This window comes from Toxorhynchites rutilus, chromosome 3, assembly GCF_029784135.1.
Source record: "Toxorhynchites rutilus septentrionalis strain SRP chromosome 3, ASM2978413v1, whole genome shotgun sequence".
In the NCBI taxonomy this organism is placed as follows: domain Eukaryota; kingdom Metazoa; phylum Arthropoda; class Insecta; order Diptera; family Culicidae; genus Toxorhynchites; species Toxorhynchites rutilus.
This window is the reverse complement of record NC_073746.1, coordinates 271,143,462-271,163,938: the sequence shown is the minus strand read 5'-3', so window position 1 is coordinate 271,163,938 and position 20,477 is coordinate 271,143,462. Positions and strand designations below refer to the sequence as shown.

The 20,477-nt window shown below is 37.4% G+C and overlaps 2 protein-coding genes across 15 annotated transcripts in view; one reads left to right on the top strand and one right to left on the bottom strand.

Moving 5' to 3' along the window:
• Positions 1–8,931, top strand: part of LOC129777919 (glutamate-gated chloride channel) — a 179,071-nt gene extending 170,140 nt beyond the window's left edge. For all 14 annotated transcript variants that reach the window (XM_055784503.1, XM_055784496.1, XM_055784507.1 and 11 more), the window contains one exon: positions 6,127–8,931. In XM_055784503.1, the coding sequence (XP_055640478.1) occupies positions 6,127–6,247 (121 nt within the window). In that variant the 3' untranslated portion in view covers positions 6,248–8,931. The remainder of the gene's footprint in view (positions 1–6,126) is intronic.
• The window catches only part of LOC129777918 (uncharacterized), a 75,606-nt gene continuing 61,244 nt past the window's right edge, over positions 6,116–20,477 (bottom strand). Inside the window, exons 3-5 of the mRNA XM_055784492.1 lie at positions 18,275–18,970; positions 17,415–18,215; positions 6,116–9,399 (exon numbers count right to left, since the gene is read on the bottom strand). Of these exons, the coding sequence (XP_055640467.1) occupies positions 9,059–9,399; positions 17,415–18,215; positions 18,275–18,970 (1,838 nt within the window). The 3' untranslated portion in view covers positions 6,116–9,058. The remainder of the gene's footprint in view (positions 9,400–17,414; positions 18,216–18,274; positions 18,971–20,477) is intronic.

The window sequence follows — 20,477 nt, the reverse complement described above, 5'->3', positions numbered from 1 at the left end:
GGCAGGGTGACGAGGCAACAGCAAATCACATCAATTCATAAACGGGGGTCTCCGTAGCCACATTGGTTGCGTGTTCGCTTAGTAAGCGATCGATCGTGAGTTCAAAACTCAGGGCTCTCATTGACCATCTTTGTGTTGTTACAGGATAGCTACGTCCACGCAACAATTATCAGCGATGGAGATCGATCCACGGTCGAAATAAGATCGATTCATCCATGCAACTGCTCTGCTCTGCAAGACACATCGGACTGCTGTTCTATAAATAACTCAACAATGATCAATCAACTGTCTCCGCTGTCCGGTGGTCCAACTGGATAATGGAAGAACAGAAAGAATACTCTTACGCCTAAATGGCTACTGTGTGAATGTACCATATGTAATGGTATAGAAGAAATACTGGCGAATGGCAACTGTGTAATGTGCTAATTAATTATAGATATGATAACCATGTGAGACATGTACACGATTAAAATTCGGCTCTGTTACAGCTAAAATGCTAATGAGCCTTAAATAAATAAATGGGATAAAAAAAAAAAATCAATTCATAAAAACAAGACGGCCACGTGGTTTATCGAACAGAGGCCAGCTTGTTTACCAGATCGTAACCCAATCGAGAACTTTTAGGTATCTTAAGGAAAATTATGCAGCGAACAGTCTTTATGTTTCTCATTTTCCATTAGATTTTGTAACGCTACACAGTGCGTTGAATGCATAGGAATGTGGGACAAAAATCATAACAGCAGAATTTAGGCATTGTAACACTTTGGTGTGATGGGAAAATTGATTTTTAAGTAGCAGAACTACTGTTTACATAAATGTATAATGTCATTTGAATAATCGCATATGTGTCTCAAGCGACAAAATCTTTGTTTATCTAAAGTGAAAAGTTCTGATCATTTCGGATACGCAGATATCATCATTTGGGTAACTACTGGTTTAAATTATGTTGAAGTAGTTGTTTTTAAAGAGCAGAATAATTGTTTGCATAAATCTCTTATGCCATCTGAATAATCTCATGTAAAAAACTATTTGTTTGTCAAAAGTGAAAAATGCTGATCTTTTCGGATACACATTACTGGCATTAATTACACATTTATTGCATCAATGACAAAAGTGTCTCACATTCAACAGTTTATAGAAATATAATTAAGTATTGATTATACCTCATTCTACACCTATTATTCCTTCTTATTTCCAATGTAATCGTCACTAGAAAAAGACTTTCAAAATTTCGCTCTTGAAGCTTGCTGCTTCAAGATTAGTCAAGAAATACAGGCAAACTTTTTTTGTGCGGCGGATAGCGACCGCACAAAAAAAGTCGCATAAAAAATCGCGCAAAACTTCACCAGCAGCTTTAAAAAATCGTGTTCGGTACACATTTCGAAAAAAAAAATTTTTTGTGCGGTAGATAGGGACCACATAAAAAAGTTTCCCCCAAGAACATAACTCAAATCCACGCCATTCGCCGTTCAATTTCCTTTTGTTCCCCTGCTTTGCGATGGGACACTTTGCCTTTTCGGTTGCACGTGGCTGTTTTGTGTAGAAATCATGTCATGCAAAAACTTAGAAAAACTTAGAGCATTTGATGTGAGGAGGGGAATGATTTCAGAAGTGGATGATTGAGACGGAAATATGCTTTTTTCGCACTGAAATGCATAAAAACCATCGAATATGCTTCTTTTCATACACAGCACAGAAAAATCGGCGTGATTTAAACGATTTTTTATGATGATGTTATGGGTAGCTTTCAAGGTCTCTCCAGAAAAGTTCCCGATGGGTAGATCGAACATTGAAATAATGTTGGCACTGTGGATCAAAAGCTTGTGTATGGTCAAAGGCATGTAGCTATAGTAAGCTAAGTAGAGTTGCCTTGTTTCCCGCAACATTGCTTGATATTTTGTAATATCAGTTTGCTTGTCACTGGATATAATTCTCAAAATAGTAGAAAATTTTATGTTGAGATTTACATCCATTCCAGTGATTGCAACACTTGTGGAAGGATCGGGAACAAAACTGCGCGCGACGTTACCGTTGTTGGTCTTACCGTATTTCGGTTTGTCAACAATTAGGCTCATTTGAGCCTTAAATTGACTTGGAATACGTGGTTATGTGCAAGGTTTTAAAAATACCGTTAACTGTTGAACTAACCAGCTCCTGAATGGCCACATCAGCTAATGTCTCCGAAACCGAAATGTTTTTCGGGATGATTTTATTCTTTGCTTTTTTCAGAGCATACAGACTTGGAAAGCAATCTTTATGTAAGTGGCTCACACCCTATCGAAGCACAATACATTTCCGGTTCGTCAGATCCAAGTCTACAGCCAGCCAGTGCTTGAGCAGGCGTTAAGCACTTATTGCTATCTTCATTTAGTAGAGTTGAATTCCCAGAAATGTTTGCAGCGAAAGCTAGGTCTTCTGGAGCGTTATCTCAAAATTCTTCCGGAGACTTTTGCGGGTTGTTTCCAGTGGGTTAATCTTTGATCTTTTCGGAACTGGACAGCAGAACTGGTGACTATGTTTCTTCACTTTTTGTTGAGTTTTGAACAGTACGTGTAACAAAAATTGTAAAAAAAAATCATAATTTAATTTAGGAATATTTCGATAATTTTTTATTTTCTTTTTAATTTTAATTCGTTTATTTCAATTTTTTTCCTAAAATCTATAATTGTAGTGTATTCTTATGTTCGTGAAAAGTGTCCCCAAACCTTATTACCAACATTATGGAAGATGTTGTATAAGGTATCGAATTTAAATATTAGGCAATTTTTTTGAATCCCTATATGATTCACTATAAGAGCTACGTAGTTTTCTTTTTTTTTCAGGCTCAATAGGCTTGGAAATGAAAATTCGAGAAAATACTCAAAGTGCGTTTATTATGGTGTACAGCGACAGCGAAATTATAAAAAATATTAATAGAATATAATGTTTTTTGAATTAAAGTAATTTTTTTGGTATTGACGGATTTCACGCCAACTCGTCTTAGGAGTTGGCAGCACCATATCAGATTGCAGTGAAACGTTGTGGGTGTAAAGATATTGGTCATTTAAGCAACTTTGCATACTTGAAATATTCCAAAAATAATTGGACCACTGGACTTTAAAAGGCCAAAGTTGTTTTTAATTTTTTTTTCAAAGATTTCTATCTCAAAAACTATAAGACTTACAAAATTTTGATCAAAGAAGAAATTGTTCAAATGTTCATAAAAAATATTTAAAAATTTATTGTTTTTAATTTACACCAAAATTTTTTTTTTTCAAAAAATCAAATTCAATTTTCTCAAAACCGTATTTTTTTAAATTCTCAAAAAAATTGTGTGAATAGCCCGTACAATTATCAACAACATCCAAAGATGGGCACTTTTACCGGAAAAAAGTTTTTCTAACAACAACTTTTTTATATTTTCTTTGAAAAAAATACAACTTATCCTAATTTTGTTTAAAGTCAAGATAGCAATATAGTTTAAATATTTTGAAAATTAAAATTAATTTTTCTGGCAAACATATGCTTTTAAAATTCTGAAAAAAAAGATATAAATAGCCCTTAAAATTTCCAACAAGTTTTCCATAAATCGATGGGCACATTTACATTGAAAAAGATTTTCGAACAAAAACTTTTTATGTTTTTTTCGAAAAAATGCTACTAATGTTCAATTTGTTACATTTTTATGTATAAATTATCGCATTTTGAATGTTCTGCAAACTTTTCTCTATTTAGAAACATGTCAAGAACATGTCAAACGTGAGAATTTACACACAAAAATGTTTCGAGCAAAACATTATTTTTTTTCAGGAGTCTTCATACAAAACTGACTTATACATATTCTAAAAACTATAAATGATAGAAAGCTGACGTCTTCGACAAAAGTTTATATTTTAACAAGATCTAATACTTTGTCGATTAAACTATATTGCTATCTTGACTTTAAACAAAATTAGGACTCGTTATTTTTTTCAAAAACAACATGGAAAAGTTGTTGTGATATAAACTTTTTTCCTGTAAAAGTTCCCATCTTCGGATTTATGGACGACTTGTTGATAATTGTACGGGATATTCAAATAATTTTTTTGAGAATTTTTAAAAAATACGTTTTTGAGAAAATTGAATTTTAGTTTTGGAAAAAAAAAATTAGTGTAAATTAAAAACAATAATTTTTTTAATTATTTTTTTATGAAAATTTGAACGATTTCCTATAATTTCTTCTTTCACCAAAATATTAAAAAGTAAGACTTACTCATAGTTTTTAAGATATAAATTTTTGGAAAAAAAAAAAAAACTTTGGCCCTTTTTAAAAAGTAGTCTAATTATTTTTGGAATATTTCAAGTATGCAAAGTTGCTTAAATGACCAATATCTTTACACCCAAAACGTTTCACTGCAATCTGAAATGGTGCTGCCAATAACCAGTTGAGTCGGCGTGAAATCCGTCTATTTCGAAATTTTGGTTTTTTTTTATTTTTAGATCCATTAAAACATAATTTCAATTTAAATGTAGCTTTTTTTGATATGTGATTTTTTTATGAATTTTAGAGCGTTGCGCGGTACAGTTTTTTGGTAATTTGAACTTTTGGAATCATTTAATAAAGTATTGCTGCTTTGAAATGTGTAAAATCATTTTTATATTCATGATTTTTTTTCATAATGTATCGAGAATTGAACGTTCTATTTTTTCCTAGTTATCGCCGTCTGCATTTTTTTATTTTTATGAAATACAGGTCGGACTCGATTTTATGTAATTCGATTATATACAATTTTGGACTCAATTATATACAGTTTGGAAAAAATATTTTTTTTTACTTTTCAAATATGGCTTATTTCAAGAAGAAATGCAACCTTTCAGCGTTAAGGTGAAATTTGAGTGTCTATTACATGTACAGTGAGGTAAAAATCGTGATTTTTGAAGATTTTGCTTAAATTTTCACCAGGGATTGTTTATATCAATATTGCAGCCAAATTAATTCGAAGCATATTGAAACAGATTTTGAATTTCACCCAAAAATAAAGGGATTACTTTTTCCCCAACCTAATATATACGAAGTATGACATATGAAACTTCAAAATGCATATAGTGAATGCGCAATGTTTATGTAATGAAAATCAGCGTAGAACCGTCACCCTCCAGTCACCCTATGGTTGCGGAAGTCGCGTTGCTGTCAAACAAACAACAAAACGAAATCGGTCAGTAAATCGAAAACAGCCCGTGTTACTCAAAATAATCGTTTCGAAAATTTCAAGTCTATTCGGGGCAAAACAGACACCTGGGTATGCCAACAAAAAAGGCTGCCAGAGTTCATTGGATCCGTCGAACAATGCTTATCAGCTACATCATCTTAGGTGATTATCAGCTACATCACCTAAGCTGAGATCGGAACTCCCGAGTTTACACCGGAGCAGTTTGTCCGCCACTTTTGAATTGGCAAAAAAAAATTGAAACACCCTTTCAATAAGAGAAAGATAATTGATTGATTTCTAGACCCGAATCGAAAGCACTCGAGGCTACATCGGCCGAGAGAGCTATGGGGTTCAATAATCCATCAGAGAAATATATGAATTTGCTTGTTATTTCATCATTCAACAAGGTGTCGGTTTTACTCGTACTCCCATTCATTTCACCTAAAAACACAAATTTTTGTATTCTATCGGAATTCATGTTCTACCCAATAAATGATTAACAGATTCTTTAGATTCTTTAGATCTGAAGTCAAAGATACTTGGGAGGTCTTGAAAATATGTGGAAATCCTTAGGGTGTCGATTTTAAACCGGTTTCCTCTATAACAGATAATTAATTGAAAAAAAATAATGAAATCTGGAGTAAGTTGAACGTTTTTTCCATCTACTCATATTTCATATATGCTACATCAGTAGTATGAATCATTCAAAGCCATTATCATTTGTCATAATCAAAAAACACTAAGAAGTTATGGATCAGAAACTTGTAGTTTGAGAAGATTATTTCAAGCATGAAAAATTTTTTTGGGGACAGCCAAAATTTTTTTTGTTGAACATTTATTTTATTCATCCCTTAAAACACTACACCAACCGTTTGCTCTCATAAACTATTCCTTTATTTAGGAACTTTACTTCACTCTAAAGTATACACATTAATATGGTTTTTTTCATTTCATAAAGACAATGCTCTCGCTCGAAGCGCATCGACGTTATCTCCCGGATAACGTTCCCGCTGGTATTCGCCTTATTCAACCTGGTCTACTGGAGCACCTATCTCTTCCGGGAAGAGGAGGAAGATTAGATCACCCATCCCCATGGCTGTGCTGCCGATTGTCCATTTCCGCAGCCCTACCAGCGCCACATCTTACGGTTATTACAAGTCATTATTATGGAAGTTAGTGGTAACGTTAGAGCTAAGATCAATAGACAAGCGGGATACCATGGAAGTAAATTGAAAGCCCAAAAAATGCCATTCGACGTAGTTTTTTTCAGGAAAAAGCAAGCAAAATCAAACAACCAAAACCAGAAATAGCAAACGAAGTTTTAACTACAATCCAATTAATGTGGAGTCGCCGCAAACAATACGGTTATGAAATTCACACTCACAGAAAAATACTGCTCAACAGAATACATATTTATATAGGCGATCCTTCTCTATATATGCACACTCCATACATTTTTATATATGTAGTCGGAAGCACCCTAGCTTAAGCTGGGTATGAGGAAAAAAAAGTGCACAAATAGTCTCAATGAATTATTTTGACGTTCACACGGATGAAAGTGCAACTCAAAACGAACCCATCATATCTCATCGCGCAAGAAGTTTCCAGACTGATACATGGATGGCACTGCTGTTAACAGATCCAGAATGTCATGAAACCGTCTGCAGTTTAGTATTATACAAAAATAATGTGAGTCTGTCAACTGGAAATTTATGCAATGATGTGTTATGACGAAGGAACTCTTCTTCGCCCTTGTGGAGAACAAAATCTTTCAGTGTTATACGAAATCTTATAAATAGACGTGTTTTGAACGAACTTAGGGTTCGAATGACCCGATATTTTGTGTTTGGGGCAGCCTTAAATAATTATATCGAAGCGAATTGAACCTACATGGATGTTTAGGTATCAAAAACAAGGATACAACAAGACCAGATACTCTTGAATACCGATTCGACAAAAAGCTGTTTTTTGTTCATGCCGAGAAAAAAATCCACAAAATGCTGAGCAATAATGGATCTATCGTTTCTAATCATGGCTGGATCTATATCAGCTACCAAACATTGTCGATACTTTGAATTCACCCATTCTCATCAAACGAAACGTTAATGGAACAGAATTCAATTTCAAAAATATACCGAAACGTCAGCAATTATCAACCCTGCGAAAATTCACCGAAAATTCAGAAGTCATCTATTTGTGTGATCTCTGCAAATGTGAATTGCTGACAACATTGGTGTCACATTGTTATTTTTTTCCTTTTACGCCAATTTTCACGTTATTCGATTCCGTGACATTGACGTACCGTTTAGTAAAGATCTTTTTTTTTTCATTGACAGTCGAATTCCGCACTGTTTTTGAAAATGAACACGTCCAAAATTACGCAACGATCCTCAGCAAACGTTTCACATTTTAACACAGAATCGCCATACTGAAAAGCTGAAAAAGAGCAGAGATAATTTTTAAAAAACCAAGTGGCCCCACTGATACGTATCACAGAAACCAGTGCAAAAAAAATCATAATACATCCGTTTCTGGGAAATTTTATACCACAAAGCGAACTGATATCACAGAAGCACTAATCACAATCGGAACTCAGCAAATCGCGGTCAAAAAAGGAACCGCACCATTCTGATAAAACATAGATAAAACAAGAAAAATACAGATGAAATACAGGGTTATCACAAAAGTTAATTATTACTATGCAAATACATACCAAAACCGTAACAAAACCAAAAGATGGTAGAAAATGTGTAAAAAGTTTTTTCAGTAGTGTAAATTAAAACTACATTTGATTCAAATGATTCGATGACAATTCGGATTACGGTGTTTAGACTAAGCAAACCGAAGCGTACACTGAGGGAAATATTTTTATGGAACAAACTAAATAAATAGAATCTGTAATCACACTGTTAAGTAGCAACTCATGAATCAACCTATCCTAACTGTTTGTTGTGTTTCCAAGAGAAATAATGTAAAAACGTTTCGATTCGAAATAGGTTCGACTGAATGGTGGGCGAGACAGTTTTCTGGGAGAAGTTATTGCAAACAGGGACTGTGAGTAATATCACGAGTAATATCCTAAACTTCTTTTTCAGTTGTGAGCATTATTTGTGCCCTGAATACACTGTACTAAGATTTGTTATGTCTGCACGTGAGATTGGCCCGATCATACGATACTAGCACATCCGCCATTTGAAACAATGACAATTGAAGATGTACTAAATATGATAAAATTTAAACCCCAATCAGAATACAGAAAAAAATCCGGTTACGTCCGGCAGCAGACATCAAAGCGGATTTTCCTTTCAACAAGAAGCATGAATTGGTTTTGAAAACCAGATAACACAAAGCTAACCGTCTCATTTGTTGTAGTAAAAAAAAAGCAGAAAATAGCACTAGGATAACTGGATACAGTAAAGTGAACCAGACTATTATTATTATTATTATTATTGACGTAAATATAGCAAGCAAACAATCAGTGGTACGTAAAAATCAGTTGTCTACTGTACATTTTTATTATATCGACTTAATCTCGCCAGTGGCGCATACACGGGGAATAAATTTTACTACACGTTACTACCAGAAGAAAACACTTGATCGACTATGGATAACAAATTGCAGTTGTATTTTTTTACTAGCTGAGATTTCTCCTTTATCCTATACTAAAAACAACTGTGCATAAGTTACATACATTAGGTAAGAACTATTGTTTAAAAGAATGGGAGGAAAAATAAATTATATACAAAATACACGTTTAAATAAATTGCATCTTTTCTCTTCTTCTCCTATCACATTTATATCGGTAATCCTCCCTATGGCGACATCTCGTGGCAACCAATTACCCGAACATACACGAAGCACACACTTTGGTACCGCCCACTCTCTCCGCTTCACTTCTTCGTGTTCTCCCGTATCCATTCCATGTACTCGCTGACTCGAGTGTACACTCCCGGATATCCCGGCTCGCCGCATTTGTTTCCAAACGAAACCACCCCGACTTGGGTCCAACGGGTCTCGACGAGCATCATCAGTGGTCCCCCGGAATCACCCTGGCAGGCGTCCACGCCACCCTCGGAGAATCCTGCACACAGGAAGTTTTCCGTGATGGGTTGGAAGTAGGCGTGATTGCAGTCCTCGTTGCGCCAAACCGGTAGCGTTGCCTGCTGCTGCTTGGTCGACTCTTTTCCTCCGTAGTACGATGTTCCCCAACCGACTACCGTTGCACGACGACCTGCCGGAGTAATGGTGAAAATTAATAAATTGTTTAGTTTTATTCAGTGTTTGGATTTCGATCAAAATCGAATGACACACAATGTGTCATGCAAGTAAACTCTCACGAACATATAACCAAATATGAGAGGATCATTCAGATACTTGTATGAATGTCAGTAATCACTTGTGTAATATTTAGTGATTAAACTAAGAGAGGAACGAAGACTGTTGATTGCATATCCGATCTGTATCAAACATCGCATACCATTTTCGAAGCCTGCATACAAGTTTGAACCGCATATATCGTCCCATTTTACTATAGCGAAACCCACTGCACAGAAAAGTGCAAAGCAATAAATGATACAAGAAAAATTACGTCATCATTTAGTCACCATTTGCGGAGAGCAACGAATGGGAAAAGATTGCGGTGTTGCTAGTAAAACTATGCGGTCTATATGAATATACATATTTCAAGGGATAGCGGCGTTAAAAATGGAAAATATAATCTGACTACCCTCCCTTAGCCTCTATCGAGCTAAATAATATAGTTTTTTTCCGAAATCCGGATTTACTAATATCGGTTCCTCATAACTAGAATAGGTCAGGAATACTGTCATTCGTTTAATAACGATTGATAAAATAAGGTACGCTGAGTTGATTTTAGGACAACAAAGTACAGTGTCGACGATTGTGTCACATTTACCCGAAACCCACTCACCCGAATGACAGTTACCCGAAAGACATTCACCCGAATTCCACTCACCCGAATGTAACAGATACCCGAAAGCGACAGCTACCCGAATGTAACATCTACCCGAATTGACACTTACTCGAATGCGACATTTACCCGAATGCAACAATTACCCGAATGTAACATTTACCCGAATGTGACATTTACCCGAATGCGACAGTTACCCTAATGTAACAATTACCCGAATATAACATATACCCGAAAGCGACACTTACCCAAAAGAAGGATATATTCAAATAATACACAAATTTTACTATATTTGTATTTGTATTTGTATATTTAATTCTGATCAGTGTTATATAAAGATCATATTTGTCTCATACTTTCATTTCCATTCAAAAAGTATTTTTCGTGGGAAGTACAATTCGAGAAATACTGGCATTGAATAAAATCTTTTTCAAAATAATGAAAAGTGAAAGAATGCAGTTTTATAACGTATTGTTAAGTCCATCCATTCTTATGGATGACGCAGCCCGTTTACGAGTGTCGGACGCCATACGTTTATCTGGTGCATCACGTTTGCAACCAGGCAATCAAAATGCATGACATGCATAATTAACCGGGCAAACGTAATGCACCAGGTAAAAGTATGCAGTCCGACGCTCGCTAACGATCGGTCGGACCTGACTAAAGGATCGTCTCCTATGTTTCAAACAAACCGGGCAATCGGTGGAACACAGGTTCGAGAGGCCGCCGCTTCCGACGGCGGGTCGGGATTTTCGAAATATTTCATAACCCATGCTCATTCCTAAATGATCTCTTGGTCTTAAAGAGCAATACGGAAAGGAAAGAAGACAGCATGTCAGTTGTGCCTACACTAATTTCTGAAAATAACACAGCGAAGTCTTCAACATCTTTTTCGAATTTCCTCATTACAATTTCTCAGTTTACTTCGTAATTTCCTAACAGCAGATTCGACAAAACTCATACACTGATTTGTCGGAATTTTTCCTTCTTGATTCGGGTAAACATCCCATTCGGGTAAATGTCGCATTCGGGTAAACGTTGCATTCGGGTAAATGTTCATTCGGGTAAATGTTCATTCGGGTATATGTTGAATTCGGGTATTTGTTACATTCGGGTGAATGTCATTCGGGTATGCGTTACATTCGGGTAAATGTGTTTCGGGTGAATGGAATTCGGGTGAATGGAACACAACCGATGTCGACATCTAGAAATGTTTTGAACGAATAGCATAAGCTATTTAGACAATGTGTAATTGCGAAGGTAATTACTATTACTATTACTATTACTATTACTATTAATATTACTATTACTATTACTATTACTATTACTATTACTATTACTATTACTATTACTATTACTATTACTATTACTATTACTATTATTATTACTATTACTATTACTATTACTTTTACTATTACTATTACTATTACTATTACTATTACTATTACTATTACTATTACTATTACTATTACTATTACTATTACTATTACTATTACTATTACTATTACTATTACTATTACTATTACTATTACTATTACTATTACTATTACTATTACTATTACTATTACTATTACTATTACTATTACTATTACTATTACTATTACTATTACTATTACTATTACTATTACTATTACTATTACTATTACTATTACTATTACTATTACTATTACTATTACTATTACTATTACTATTACTATTACTATTACTATTACTATTACTATTACTATTACTATTACTATTACTATTACTATTACTATTACTATTACTATTACTATTACTATTACTATTACTATTACTATTACTATTACTATTACTATTACTATTACTATTACTATTACTATTACTATTACTATTACTATTACTATTACTATTACTATTACTATTACTATTACTATTACTATTACTATTACTATTACTATTACTATTACTATTACTATTACTATTACTATTACTATTACTATTACTATTACTATTACTATTACTATTACTATTACTATTACTATTACTATTACTATTACTATTACTATTACTATTACTATTACTATTACTATTACTATTACTATTACTATTACTATTACTATTACTATTACTATTACTATTACTATTACTATTACTATTACTATTACTATTACTATTACTATTACTATTACTATTACTATTACTATTATTATTACTATTACTATGATTATTACTATTTGAGGCAAAGACCTCTGTATTGTCAGCTTGTATTGGCCTCCGAGAGCTGCGGTTAGCCGCAATCAACTTGTTGACATGTGCTCACTCCTTCCTGAGCCAAGATTGATCTTGGGAGACTTCAACTCTCACGGAACTGCCTGGGGGGAACAGTACGATGACAACCGTTCATCGTTGATATATGACCTTTGTAACAGCTTCAATATGACGATTTTGAACACTGGGGAAACAACACGTGTACCTAAACCTCCTGCTAAGCCAAGTGCTCTTGACCTCTCGCTTTGCTCGAACTCACTATCGTTAGATTGCAAGTGGAATGTAATCCAGAATCCCAACGGTAGTGATCACTTGCCAATCAAAATCTCTATCACCAATGGGTCGAATTCTTCTGAATCAATAAACATGGCATATGACCTCACAAGACACATTGACTGGAAAAAATATGCGGACACGATTGCTCTAGCCATCAATTCCAGAGATGGTTTACCTCCATTGGAGGAGTATAACTTCCTTTCTCGTTTGATCTATGACAGCGCGGTTCGCGCTCAAACGAAACCCATCCCAGGTTCCACTATTCGTCGAATTAAGTTCAACTTGCTAAAAAACCTCCCTGATGTTGCGAAACATCGCATGTTGAATTTATTCAATCGGTTTCTGGAGCATAATATTGTTCCAGATGACTGGAGACAAGTACGAGTTATAGCTATTCAAAAACCCGGAAAACCCGCGTCCGACTTCAATTCGTACCGCCCGATAGCAATGTGGTCTTGTATACGGAAATTGTTGGAGAAAATGATCTTGTTTCGCCTTGATCGATGGGTTGAAACGAATGGCCTACTCTCAGATACACAATATGGGTTCCGCAAGGGCAAGGGGACGAATGATTGTCTTGCGTTGCTTTCTTCAGAAATTCAAATGGCTTACGCCGAAAAAAAACAAATGGCTTCAGTATTCTTGGACATAAAGGGGGCCTTCGATTCTGTTTCAATAGAGGTTTTGTCAGACAAATTATACTCTCGGGGTCTGCCGCCTCTATTGAATAATATAACTTGCTTTGTGAGAAACATTTGGACTTTTCTCACGGAGATTCGGCAGTAAGTCGGTTCTCTTACATGGGCCTCCCCCAGGGCTCATGCTTAAGCCCCCTTTTGTACAACTTCTATGTAAGCGACATCGACAATTGCCTTACACAAAATTGCAGCCTAAGACAACTTGCAGATGATGGAGTGGTGTCTGTCGTAGGATCAAACGAATCCGACCTGCAAGGACCCTTACAAGATACTTTGAACAATTTTTCAACCTGGGCCATTGGGCTAGGGATCGAATTCTCCACGGAGAAAACAGAGATGGTCGTTTTTTCTAGGAAGCATAGACCAACAAAACCAAAGCTTCAACTTTTGGGTAAACCGATCACTCATGCTATGTCATTCAAGTATCTTGGGGTCTGGTTCGACTCCAAATGTACTTGGGGGCCCATATTAGGTATCTGAGTAAAAAATGTCAACAAAGAATAAACTTTCTCCGTACAATTACCGGCACCTGGTGGGGAGCCCATCCCAATATCGAACAACGATTCTCTCAGTGATGGAGTACGGCAGTTTCTGTTTTCAATCAGCTGCCAAAACACACCTCATTAAACTCGAGCGAATTCAGTATCTTTGTCTCCGTATTGCGTTGGGATGTATGCCCTCAACGCATACCATGAGCCTCGAGGTTTTGGCAGGCGTACTCCCACTAAAAGATCGCTTCAATTTATTATCTCTTCGGTTCCTCATCCGGTGTAAGGTTATGAACCCATTGGTGATCGGAAATTTTGAGCAGCTTATGGAGCTAAATTTTCATTCTGGATTCATGAGCTCATATCATGAATTCGTCTCCATGCAGGTTGATCCTTCTTCGTATACTCCAAACCGTGTTTGTTTTCCTGACTACATCAATTCCTCTGTACATTTTGATCTGTTCATGAAGGAGAAAATCCATGGAATTCCAGATTATCATCAATCGGGGATCGTTCCTACGATCTTCAATGCAAAGTATGGGCGTATCAATTGTGATAATATGTACTTTACTGATGGGTCCTCTATGAATGAGTCCACAGGATTTGGAGTGTTCAACGAATTTTTTAGCACCTCCCACAGTCTGCAGAATCCTTGCTCAGTGTATATTGCTGAATTGGCAGCAATACACTGGGCGCTGGATAGCGTCGCCTCACGACCTGTTGAACACTATTACATTGTAACGGATAGTATTAGTTCTGTCGAAGCTATCCGTTCAGTGAGGCCGGAGAAGCACTCGCCGTACTTCCTTGAGAGAATACGAGAAATTTTGAGTGCTTTATCCAGACGCTGGTATGTCATCACCTTTGTCTGGGTCCCTTCACATTGCTCGATTCCGGATAATGAGAGGGCTGACTCATTAGCAAAGGTGGGTGCGATTGAAGGCGACATTTATCAGCGTCAAATCGCCTTCAATGAATTTTATTCTTTAGTCCGTAAAAATACCATCGCTATTTGGCAACGAAGATGAATTGGGCCGGTGGATTCACTCAATTATCCCTAAGGTTAGCCTCAAACCGTGGTTCAAAAGTCTGGACTTGAGTCGGGACTTTATTCGCACCTTCTCCCGACTCATGTCTAATCACTGCTATCTCTGCGTTTGTGGCCACGGTTACCACGACATCGAACACGTTGTTTGGTCGTGCGAGTATCTTGTCGCCAGATCGAATTTAGGAAACTCCCTTCGGGCTCGAGGAAAGCAGCTCAATGTGCCGGTGAGAGTTGTGTTGGCTTGATAAGACCTTGATTACATGTCCCAAATATATGTTTTCCTTAAAGCTATCGATCTTCGAGTGTTCATACATCCTTTTCCCCTCCTTTTTGTCCTTCACGAGCTATCGGTTCCCATCCTACTAACATTAGTTAAATTGTGAATACATATTAGATGTAAGGATAGTTTTAAGAATTGAGTGTGAAATGTCAGTGTGAATGAGAATGTGAATGTGAATGTGAGTGTGAGTGTTAACACATCTCCTTACATCCCATCCTTTTCCTAATGAAAATGTGTCACCCTTCTAAACTCGAGTCGACCGCGAGTAATTGGTTTCCTATTTTATTAACCATAGAATTAGGGAAACATGTTAATATTAGGTTGTCAAAAATGTCCTGCGGTATTTTTTTTTTGAATTTTCATTTGTTCATAAAATTAGTTACAATCATCTGTTTTAAGTCAAATATGCGCCGTTTTGTTCGATGACTTGTTCCCAACGAGATGCCAACTTCATAATACCCCTGTTATAGAAGCTCGCTTCCTTATTGGCAAAAAACTCGGATAGCCAATTTTCACAGGCCTCTTTTGTGGCTAACTTCTGACTACCTAGCTCGTTCGCCATGGACAAAAACAGGTGGTAGTCACTTGGTGCAAGGTCCGGACTATACAGCGGATGCAAAAGAACCTCCCATCCGAGCTCCCGGAGCTTCTGGCGCGTCACCAAATAAGTGTGTGGCCTGGCGTTGTCCTGATGGAAGACAATGCGGCCTCTGTTTATCAAAGATGGCCTCTTCTTCATGAGTGCTACCTTGAAGCGGTCCAGTTGTTGGCAGTACAGTTCTGAATTGAGCGTTTGGCCATAGGGAAGCAGCCATTAAAGATTATTTCTTGACAATCCCACCAAACACACAGCAGAACCTTCCTGGCCGTTAATGAGGGCTTGGCCACCGTCTGAGCCGCTTCAGCGGGCTTCGACCACGACCGTTTGCGCTTCACGTTGTCGTAAGTGACCCACTTTTCATCGCCAGTCCCATCCGCTTCAGAAACGGGTCGATTTTGTTGCGATTCAGCAGCGATTCACATGCGTCGATACGGTCAAAGATGTTTTTTTGCGTCAACGTGTGTGGCACCCATACATCGAGCTTCTTTGTGAATCCAAGCTTCTTCAAATGGTTAATAACGGTTTGATGACTTATCCCCAGCTCTTGGCCGATGCTACGGCTGCTACTATGCCGGTCTTTCTCGGCTAATTCAGCGATTTTGTCGCAATTTTCGACGACAGGCCTTCCGGAGCGTGGCGCATCTTCGACGAACTCTACATCAGAACGAAAACGTTGAAACCATCGTTGTGCGGTGGAAATGGAAACTGTATCGGGTCCATAAACTGCACAAATTTTATTGGCAGCTTGAGATGCATTTTTGCCTTTGTCATAGTAGTACCGTAAAATATGTCGGATTTTCTCTTTATTTTGCTCCATATTTGCGACACTATAACTCACGAACGACTTAACCAAACAAAACACTGTCAAGAACTATATTATAGCGCGCAAAAATACCTTTCCAACAAGCTATAGTATGACTCGATACAATGAATACAACTAGAACTACGCGCTTACAACGACACCTCGCGGAAATACCGCAGGACTTTTTTGACAGCCTAATATATGCTAGTAGAAATATAGTCAGGAGTATGGCTCCTTTAAATTTATGTAACTGAACCTGTAAAAATAAACGGATTAATAAAAAAAAACGCTTCAAAATACCTGGTTTTTCAAATGTAGTTTCTCATAAATTACAAAATGGAACGTAGGTCTACCCACGGCTCTTTAAACAAACATTTAATCACCCATTCAATGGTATATAGACATTGAAGTTTGGTTAAGCATGTGCAGAGATATCTCAAGAAACATAAAAATAGTGAAAACCTGAAATATTTTAAATATAATTATGTAATTTTTTAAACTCGCCTCCCTCAATGGTTGGTGCATAAAAAATAAATTTGTTACAAAAAAATTATGATACAACTAGTGCTTATTCAAATAACGTTTTCAATTTTCTCCTAAAACTAGATTTGAAATTTGGTTCTCTGGTGCATAACCTCATGGAATGAGTCATAAATTACAGGGTCCGAAATCTTCGAAGGTGAAAAATGAAGACCGACTCTACTCTCAGTATTTAATTATCTGTGTTTAATTATAAATTTATCTGCATTTTGATATAAAAAACAATTTTAGTAGCTTTAACCAAAAATATGCAACTGGTTTTGTGACTCCAAATTCTGAATCTCCCAACTCCTATACCGTGAAATAACGAACAACGATTGTTGGTCCCGTTTTGGGAGAATACATTCAACTCACCCGCCAACCGTTCCCTCGATGGAAGATTCGCTTTCGGCAAGCACACCGGGATTACGTACTTCGATTTACGTACCGGTCGATCCAGCACCATTATCGCAATATCATTGTAGAACCCAACCCGCGAAAACTTGGGATGGGGCCGTACTTCAGTGACCCGGAATGTAACCGGAGCTGACGGTTCGGCATCCGTTGACAGATCAATATCGCCCAGTCGAACGGTGAACTGACGGGCTGCGAACGGCCGCTGTCGGGAGTCCCTCGTGCAATGAGCTGCCGTCAGGACGTACTTGGTGCCTATCAAGGAGCCACCACACCAGAACTCAGTACGTTTGGGACCGTGCAGAAAGATTGCAGCCATCCAAGGCCACTGCCCAATCGGTGCTTCGATCCCGCCAACTATACGGCCCGAAGAGTATTCCTGCTGGCCGCAATCCTCAGGATCAATAATATTGTCCGTAATAGGCTTCAACGTGGCGGATAGTATTTGCTCCGTAGATGTGGTCACAACTTCTGATGGTCGAGGTGGGCTTCTAGTGGTCGTGGGTTTATTCGTAACGGGACTCAGCACTAAGCTTTGTGACGTGGTATGAAGAAGTGGTCTTTTGGTGGTCAATACGGTTACGGTTCGGGTAGGGCAACATACTCCCGGCACGAATAGACTCTTAAAACAGAGCGATTCACGTAGATGCGTCAAATCAAGCAACAATCCTGGACAAGTACTCAAATCCTCGCAGCGTCCGGGACGTCCATCCGGCGTTGTACACCGATTTTCCGCGTCTTTGGCTGATTCTCCGATATCGTCTACAAAAAAGAGCTCTGCGTGAAATGATTCTAACAATATAATCTTTTTTTATACTCACTGATTGGAATAGGAATAGGTGCAATCGGCTTCGGGGTCGATTCAACGTGAGAAGGGTCCTTTCGCTTAACCTTGTTTTTCTTCTTCTTCTTTTTCTTTTTCTGCATGGCACTAGATTGTGTGACAGCTTCAACGTCCTCCTTCCGCTGCGCCACCAGCGCAGCTTCGGTTACCGCTACGGTAGTCACAATTTCGGTCACAACCGTTGTTGTCGAATTCGCTGTTGTCGTTTCAACTGATTGGCTGCCGACTCGCTTGATAAGTGGTTCAATAGTTTTTGTAACATTGGGTCCCAGAACGGTGCTAGACAGAGTCAAGATAGCATCCGGGATGTTTTCCTTGGGATCTTTACTGACCGCATTCGGCGCTGCTGGCTCCTGACCTTTCGTCATGTTCACTATATATCTCCCCACCGTATTCAGTGCTCCCAGGGTTTGCGATATCTTGTTGATCGCTTCCGGAGACCACAGACGTCCCCCGTCGGTACTTATTTCCTCTTCTCCGTACTCTTCCTCCTCTTCATCATCCTCATCTTCATCGTCGTCGTCGTCATCGTCATCTTCGCTATCGCCACCGGCAACGTCACCCAGAATATCTAGGAAATCATCCTCATCATCGTCGTCATCCTCATCCGTGTTCTGCTGCTTGCGTTTCTTCTTAGTCGATGCTCCACTGGAAGTGCCCTGTAAACGAGAACCTTTCGAGAGATCACTGAATATTTTCGAACGATAGCTAGAGTGTGCGGATGCCGGCGCCACACGGAAAAGAATAACGGAAATCAGTCATAGATCAAGCTATCGACTGAAAAACACTTATGAACAACTGAGTAAAGTTTTTGTCGTATTTAAAGAAGAGATGTCCTTAAACGACCTCCTAAATCGGAAAGTCAATTAGGCCCATGAAATATTTGTTTTTTTTTTGCGACTTCAGCATTGCACTGTAGAAAAAGAGTCTTTTAGTGTGTATTCGTTGACATCCCTCTTAAATATTCTACATATTTTGAGGTTTGAGTTATGTTTTCCACTCGTCGATGTTTGTTTTCGATCGGTCAATTTTCTTTATTTTTTCTATAGCCCATATAAACGCCTGTAATGGAAAATAATTAGACAAATTGATTAACTTGTGACTTTTGAAAGTATGTAAAAATTTATGAAATTTTAACTGAAACTACTTATGAGTGTAATGTTCACGTTGGCAGAATTCCATTACAATTCGTCGAGTGGTTACCGGAATGACATACGAGCCAGAGCAGATCTGCCGTTCTACGCATAGTTGTCCCATGTTCAAAAATCAGCAACTGAAAAAAACGCATTCAAAGTATTCTAGCATATTTGTCTACCATAAGCTTCAAGCAATTCCCCTTATTCAAATCAACCAATCTTGGTTATGGACTTAAAAATACTTGGGGGGACAGTTATGCCTAGAATATCAACATGGGACAATTGAGCTTAATGTCGTTTTTCGAACAAACAATAAGTTTTTTTTGTGTTTTTCCGAAAGATTATGCATAGAAACATCGTTTCATGAAGAAGGGAGTGATCTGCAATACTTTGCAGAATATGAATCTCATTGTTATTAAGCATTCGCTAACAAGGTGTACACGTGTTCTGTTAAACTTTTTTTTATTTGTTTGAGAATTAGCTCGTACTTCCAAACCAGAAATGAGTGCATTAGCCCTGCTGAAAGCGTGACATAAAATTTATGTACTTGAACCGATTTATTTGATACTAGTTGATCCGGCAAACTTCGTCCCGCCCAAAATTTGTTTTTTGTTATCAATACCTTCAAACATTCTCGTTTTCTTACTATGAGCATGATAATGGGTCCAATCGCAGAACTGTTCATTGATTGATCTTCTATTCGACCCCGTTGAATGTACCTTTTACTATAAAATTCCTAGTATTTCTAACGAAACTCATCATTATAATGTCAGATTATTTTCAGACACAACTCTCGTTCAAGATTTGTCAATCACTTGCTAATAACACATTTCTCCGTTACATGGAATAAATGTTTTATATGGAAAATATGATAGAATAAAGACAGTCCTAAATCGGACAATTCCTTCCTCGAGTTCTGCTCTTATCAACACATCCGGCGAACCCTTTTTTTGGTATAGATAGAAGAAGATATAGGAGTGCGTTTCATCACATTAAAATCCATTTCCAGTTTCAAATGGACTAACAGCACTTGTCACTATGTAA